The sequence below is a fragment of the Etheostoma spectabile genome, chromosome 17 (genome assembly GCF_008692095.1).
Source record: "Etheostoma spectabile isolate EspeVRDwgs_2016 chromosome 17, UIUC_Espe_1.0, whole genome shotgun sequence".
Taxonomy (NCBI): Eukaryota; Metazoa; Chordata; class Actinopteri; order Perciformes; family Percidae; genus Etheostoma; species Etheostoma spectabile.
The window spans coordinates 2,628,902-2,636,957 of NC_045749.1; the positions used below are offsets into that span (position 1 = coordinate 2,628,902).

Genomic DNA, 8,056 nt, shown 5'->3' on the forward strand with positions numbered 1-8,056 from the left:
GTTGCTGAAATGTGCTCTACAAATAAAGCTGCCTTGCCTTGCTGTAGGGACAGTTTACATGATCTATAAAGCAATGTGTCTCTACAGTACATGTAGAGGCTTTTAATAAAAAGAAAGCACTGCAGTTGTACCTTCACAGAGAGGGTGTTGGCTACGATACCATCCACTGTGTTTTCTGTGAAGGGGTCAAAGTGTTTGTCCGGCCGTCTCATGAACTCAGGCTTCAGTCTGTAGCCACTGCGACCGTTGTACTCGAACATGAAGAGATTCAGCTGCATGGACAAATCTGAAACAAACAGCTCATGTTGAGTTTAGGGCAACAAAGTACAAATAAAAAAAAAGTTTAGTTTATCTGCACAAAGATATACAAAGTACAAACAATAGATTAAAGGTCTTGTGACATGGTGCTCTTTGGATACTTACCTAATAACAGAGGTAACATTAAAAAGCCCACTCCATTACTCTGTTAGGTGAGGTTAACCCCAAAGCATTGCATAATAAATCTGGGGGTTGGGAGGTGACGCGTTGATGAGCTTTCTATTAGCAAAACAATTAGCAAAAATACTTACCACTGTATCATCTGGTATCTGTATATCTTTAAAGCCCTGGTCGGAAAATTACAACCATGTATTAAATCTCTGTTGCACTGGATTCTGGGTCCACTTTTAACTCGCTCCAGTGACTGGCTGGTTCTTCAGGTGCCTCGTGCCAAGTCTGAACTTGGAACGCCTGCTTTTAGTAAGTGTAAGTGCAGCAGATTCATTAAATCTCTTGCAACTTGACCTAAAACTGAATACTCTTATATCTTGCACGCTTTAAGACAGTCCTTAATAACATCCACTATCGGCCTGTCACTGTTTTAACAGACATTGTTTGTTGTTCTGTATGAGTGTATTTTTAACTTAACTGGTTTGTCTATTGATTGTTTGTCTGATGTCTTGGCCTCATTGAAAATGAGGTACTCCCTTAATTGATTACCCCAGTCTTAAATGAAGATTTCAAATGAAATTAAAATGTGTCTTCTTTTCCTGTGAGTTATTGGATCATTTTAGATCTTTATCCTGCTACAGCTGTTCAAATAAAACAATCTGTGAAGGAAGAGTTAAGGAAGAGTCACACTGTGGTTGAACGGGTCACAATCTAGAGATACATGCAACCTTTAAGAAGCATTGACTTAAAGTGCTCATATTATGTTTTTGGGGCTTTTTCCCTTTCCTTTATTGTGTTATACTGTATATCCGAAGCCTTGAGTCCAACCCAAAGGGACTCACCATCTCCAACAGAAAACACCAACTGCTCCAAACAGCTCTATTGTAGTCCAGCCTTTACTTTCGCAACGAACGCTCGTCACTATGTAACACACGTTATAATGCTCAGCTGTTAGCGTGGCACGCCCTCATACTCTGCAACTGACTAGCTAGCAGTGCTTGCCTAACTTTTGCGCATATGCCACTGCGAAACAAAGATGGAACAGAAGTGAGATGCCTCACTCTGTAGCTAAAACAGAGAGCTCAACACACAGGGTGAAAAGAGGAGCTGCAGCAATGTGCACTACAACAAAAACAAGGTGTTTTTTGAAAACGAAACCACATAAACCTGTTATGATGCCACCTCCAAATACAATTATGAACCTGAAAATGAGCATGATATGAGCACTTTAAGGGCTCACAAGCCAAAACGGGTTGAGCATCACGGCTGTGGCATAAACGTGGATGTCCTACTCACCTATAGTTTGGTAGTTGAGAGCCACCAGTTGACAGCCAGCGTTCCAAAAGAGCTGAGGCATGAAGTTGGACGAGTCGACTCTGGTTCCTTTCGGATAGATACGACTCAACTGGGATTTATTATATCTGGTTAATGTAAGGTTAAGAACAATTGTGTTGTGTCAAACATTTGCCAAAACACTGCTGTTTTTCAAAGATAACAAAATACAGCAAGACATCTTCCAGTCGCACATACACAAAACCAAAATATCATAACTCAAAAAAACTAAACATATATAAATATGTTTTTGTATGGATATTACTGCAACTGCTACAACTACTGCACTTCTAACTACAACTACTAATACACTTGCTACTACACTTATCACTAGGGTTGGACATTGAGAACCGATTCCTACTTGGAATCGTTTCTTTATTGGAATTGTTTGGAGGATTTGGTTTCAAATCGGATCATCGGATCCAAATTTACCATGCACAAGTTTTAGTTTCCATAGCAGCCAGGCGCTTGTTGAGTTGCAGCCATGGAGCACAGTAAGCGGCGCTTGAGTGTGGCTATATTTTACGTTGAAAGAGCCTTGTAAAGCTTCAACCCACCAGTGAATCAAAATAAAACCTTCCTCTTATTCGTGAAATAAGCAAAGAATCTGAATCGAGAATCCATAAGAACCAGAATCTAAAGGAAGAATCGCAATGGGAATCAAAATCGTTGAAATCCAAACGATGTCCAGCCCTACTTATTACATCATCATATGTAGTCAAGTATAATGGCCATAGTGTCTCGAAAAGTGCAGCCAGTCTACTCTGTGTCTTTAGCTGCAGACTTTTAATCGTCCCAGTGTTTGAATCCTAACTAATGGCTGACTAACGTAACCTGCTGCCAAGCGTTGTGTTAACTTTGTTAACACGTCACGTGCAGTGAGGCTTCTTTTGCCGTTAACGTCTGTTTCTGAGCACCAGGGAACTGCACATGGCATTTCAGTGAAACAGAATTTAATAAAGTAGTTTGAATTGAATGGAAATCTGCATTGTCTTTCGGTTCGGTAGATACCGTTGCTTAGGAACCGGTGCCAATATTGGCAATATGGGGTTTCTGAACCCAATCCTAATTAAACCTGGTGCACACTGGTTTATGTGGAGACATATAAGCAAGGCAGTCAATTACTGTAGAGACTAAGACAGATTTGTGAACACAAACAAAGCATCAAAAAGAGGACGTGAGACACAAAGTATAGAAGCAGTTGCCATGTTGGGGGGTAGCTGCGGTAACTGTTGCCAAGGATACTCCACAAACTCCACTGGTGACTTTGTGAGATGCTCCAAAGCTTTGGTCTCCACAAAAGACGACATGTGGTAACAGCGGGCCGCCTCTACAAACAGACGTTATTCAGCAATTAACTCGGTTCCAACATGATTCTCACATTATCTTCAGATAATAATTCCAATAACTTTCTTATGCTTCTGTGGACACACACTCTGCACGCCTTGTGTTATAACATGATAAAGGTCAAAATGACACTTCAGATTAGATCGGTTTATTTGTCATTTCAAGAAACAAAGAGATTCATCCCAGTGATTTCTTTCATCATAAACAAGGTACATTTTTTTTTTTTTTATCAGAGATTATCCTTAAGACATTAAATGCTAATCCTTGTACAGATAGAGCTGAAGCACGAAATGAAATTGAAGGATTTGTGGGTGTACCATTCCAAGAAGGGAGAGAGAAATAAAAAACAAAGTGTCAGGTTTGGATCTGCTTTTCTTACTCTTGGAGGCTTCGAAGGAGTTGAACTTGGTTGGCTGGACGTAGTTTACCAGCGTTGACATTTCCTCTGTGGCCACGGCCTCTCGCTCTGCTGAGCCCTGAATTAAATGACAATGGGAATAAAGTTTTAGAGTTAATGTTCACATGTTGAAATCAGGGGTTTTAAGGTCTGATGGCAGCATAGAATGGAGAAATGCTGGGAGGGAACAGGTTAAACAGATACACAGTTTGATTGTTTTAGTCCTAACAAACGAGGTGATGATGGTGCAGTGGATATGACACATGCCTTTGGTGTGGGAGACCTGGGTTCAATTCCCACTGAGACACATCAACCAACGTGTCCCTGAGCAAGGCATGTTGCTCCTGAGGCGTGCAACCAATGACGTATATATGTATTAGAGCCCGACCGACAAAGGACTTTTAGGCCGATACGTATGTTTGAAAATTTGACATGCAGCATATTTAAAAACAAATCCAGAAACGCGTAACAAAACATAAACAGATTTCCATAACTTTAGTTATTTGTAGTTACTCATGAATTCTCACTAAAATTGTTTGATAATAGTTAGTTTAATTGTCACAACAGAACAGAGGAACATCAAAATATATTAAAGTTCTGTTAAAAATTGTGTAAAAATACAAACTTAAGACATGAAACTTAAAGTCCTTTGAACAAAAACACATTAACAAAAGAAATAATCACTGTTGCCAACAGTGACGTTGTATAGCGTCCTCTGGTGGACAGACTACGGCAACACCACCACTAACAGGGACGTTGTATAGCGTCCTCTGGTGGACAGACTAGGCAAACACACCATAACAGGGACGTTGTAGAGCGTCCTCGGTGGACAGACTAGCAACGCCACCACTAACGGGACGTTGTAGAGCGTCCTTGGTGGACAGACTAGGCAACACCACCACTAACAGGGACGTTGTAGAGCGTCCTCTGGTGGACAGACTATGCAACGCCACCACTAACAGGGCGTTGTAGAGCGTCCTCTGGTGGACAGACTATGCAACGCCACCACTAACAGGGAAGTTGTAGAGCGTCCTCTGGTGGACAGACTATGCAACGCCACCTAACAGGGACGTTGAGCAGCTCCTCTGGTGGACAGACTATGCAAACACCATAACAGGGACGTTGTATAGCGTCCTCTGGTGGACAGACTATGCAACGCCACACTAAAGGGACGTTGAGAGCGTCCTCTGGTGGACAGACTATGCAACATCACACTAACAGTGCGTTGTATAGCGTCCTCTGGTGGACAGACTATGCAACGCCACCACTAACAGGGACGTGTGTAGAGCGTCTCTGGTGGACAGACTATGCAACGCCACCACTAACAGAGGACGTTGTAGAGATCCTCTGGGGGACAGACTATGCCACATCACCACTAACAGGACGTGTTTATAGCGTCCTCTGGTGGAAAGACTATGCAACACTATCACTAACAGGGACGTGTTAGAGCGTCCTCTGGTGGACAGACTATGCAACACCACCACTAACAGGGACGTTGTAGAGCGTCCTCTGGTGGACAGACTATGCAACGCACCACTAACAGGGACGTTGTAGAGCGTCCTCGGTGGGACAGACTATGCAACATCACCACTAACAGGGACTTGTATAGCGTCCTCTGGTGGACAGACTATGCAAAACTATCACTAACAGGGACGTTGTAGAGCATCCTCTGGTGGACAGACTACGCAACATCACCACTAACAGGGACGTTGTATAGCGTCCTCTGGTGGAACCGACTATGCAACCCCATCACTAACAGGGACGTTGTAGAGCATCCTTGGTGGACGACTATGCAACATCACCACACAGGGACGTTGTATAGCGTCCTCTGGTGGACAGACTATGCAACATCACCACTACACGGGACGTTGTAGAGCGTCTCTCTGGGGAACGACTATGCAACGCCATCACTAACAGGGACGTTGAGAGCGTCCTCTGGTGGACAGACTATGCAACGCCACCAAAAGGGACGTTGTAGAGGTCCTCTGGTGGACAGACTATGCAACATCACACTAACAGGGACGTTGTATAGCGTCCTCTGGTGGACAGACTATGCAAACACTATCACTAACAGGGACGTTGTAGAGCATCCTCTGGTGGACAGACTACGCAACATCACCTAACAGGGACGTTGTAGAGCTCCTCTGGTGGACAGACATGCAACGCACCCAAACAGGGACGTTGTAGAGCGTCCTCTGGTGGACAGACTATGCAACGCCACCACTAAAAGGGACGTTGTAGAGCATCCTCTGGTGGACAGACTATGCAACGCCATCACTAACAGGGACGTTGTAGAGCGTCCTCTGGTGGACAGACTATGCAACATCACCACTAACAGGGACGTTGTAGAGCGTCTTCTGGTGGACAGACTATGCAACATCACCACTAACAGGGACGTTGTAGAGCGTCTTCTGGTGGACAGACTATGCAACGCCAACGCTCATAACATGGTTTTATTTTTGAAATAATCATTTATCAGAATTATTTATTTGTCATTATAAATGATTCTGATGAATGAATATTAAAGAAAAAAAAAGAATTGGCCAATATAAATCCAGATATTGATTGATTGGGAAATGTCTAATATGGGCTGATAATTTTTGCCCGCCGATATGTTGGTTGGGCTCTAATATATATATATATATACATATATACACATATAGCAAGTTGCTTTGAATGAAAGCCTCAACCTAATGGCACTGTTATGTAAACTGTAGTAAGGGAGTTTTCAACAGTAAAACATCATCTGACAGCGAGCAGTAATACAAACGTAACAACAAGAGTAAACAGCAAACCACTTTCTGCAAGACATCCATCTACCCTTTTTAAACACAAATACACACATGAAAAGACACACTAACCTCTCACAACTGATCTCACAGGCCTAGTTTTCTTACTGTTACTGTCTGCATTTGTTTTTGTTCTTTCCTCTCTTCTCTATAGCGGATTGTGTTTCAACACAGAAAACATTTTTCATCAGCAGTTTGCTTCTTTGTTTTATACCAGATTGTGTCTCTTATTGTTTTTCCTCCCAAATGTTTGTGAAGATAAACCTAAAGGGGAACTTATTTAATAATGAAATAAATTTGGGGGTGTGGAGTTAGAAAGAACTAACCTCAGACCTCAAACCTCCGCTAATCATCTTTAAATTGCTTGAGGGTACATTAGCCTCCACTGGCATAACAACGCAACCAAATCCTGACCTAACTGTCTGCGGTTGAATTGCATTGTGTGTAACGTAGTCTACAGGTATTGAAGGAAGAACAATGCACAGAATGAAAAAGACGATATCTGCAACTTTTTTTCAATGGGAAAGCAATGATTGGTGGAGTATTGTTGAATAAAACAGTAAACAGTTTGCCTTCATTGCTTGTAGGGCAGACAGAGGCCCACTGTAGCTATGTTTCCATCCGCATGTTTTTATCTGAATTAAGTGATATTGAACAAAAAACGCCTTATGGTTTTAGGTCATTTTATGGTTGCAACCCGCCACAAAACGAAGAAAAAGAAGTTGTAATTAATTTGCGGCCAGTATTTCCGCCCTGTTTGCACACATGGCGGGTATCAACAAAGACAGAAGTAAGGGGACGAACGAGTAGGCAAGAGACCTTTTAATTTAATTGATCAGAAACTCACCAGGGAAATGGCCGACAAAGGTTAGGACAAGCCGTGGGACGTCCTCCCGAGTAAATGGAAGGCGCTCAAACAGCAAGACATGTCTCAAAAACGGTGCCGGAGGGAAAATGAAAGGCAAGTTGCATCTGCATCATCACAGCGATGTGTTGATATCGTTGTTGTTTTCTTATTATAGCTTGATACGTCGCTGTCAGCTGGCACATAAGCAGTATTACAACTTGTCCCATGTTGATCATGTGTTGGTCGACGGCGCGATCCATTTTGTCTAAAAACACTTTGTTTGCAAAGGTTTGCTTGAATGTTGTGCGATTCAGTGCGAAAATTAATGGGAACACTTTAAAATGTCTAAAATCAATTCAATATACCAATTTGATCGCAAAACAGCATGAGACGTCATTACGCAAAGCTTTTAATCGCTTTAAAGCCGTTGGATGGAAACACACTTTCACCAGCTTTACTCACATGAGGTTTTTTACCGAAATTCCGATAATTCGATTGACAAGTGGATGGAAACTTAGCTTGTGACCTCTAAGGATAAGAAAACAACAAAAGCAACAACAGTACACATTCAGAATGAACAACAGCAACACACTGCAGAGACAAGTTATAGCACAAATGACAAAAGCAGCAGCAAGTGTTAACAGCAGTAACATTTAGATTACATAACAAGAGAAACAAAGACAATGGCATAAAAATAAACAACGAAACCATGAAAAAACCACGACAACACTTGTAAACGTTAACAAATGGCGACAGCAGTGAGGGCGACCGCCCCTCAGCTTTGTGTGACGTCACCACTGACCTTTTTACCATCATCATCTTCATCATCATCATCTTCCTCACTCTCAGCCTCCATCTCTGTTAAAATTAAAGTTAAACAAGTCTTCATCCTCATCGTCGCTTCACCCCTTCTTC

At 42.2% G+C, this 8,056-nt stretch overlaps 1 protein-coding gene across 1 annotated transcript in view; it reads right to left on the minus strand.

Moving 5' to 3' along the window:
* LOC116705016 (1-phosphatidylinositol 4,5-bisphosphate phosphodiesterase beta-1) overlaps window positions 1-8,056 on the minus strand; it is a gene marked incomplete in the record, with an annotated part of 36,209 nt that overhangs the window by 11,429 nt on the left and 16,724 nt on the right. The window contains 5 exon segments of the mRNA XM_032540852.1: window positions 132-286; window positions 1,726-1,850; window positions 3,007-3,091; window positions 3,488-3,584; window positions 7,944-7,999. Of these exon segments, the coding sequence (XP_032396743.1) occupies window positions 132-286; window positions 1,726-1,850; window positions 3,007-3,091; window positions 3,488-3,584; window positions 7,944-7,999 (518 nt within the window).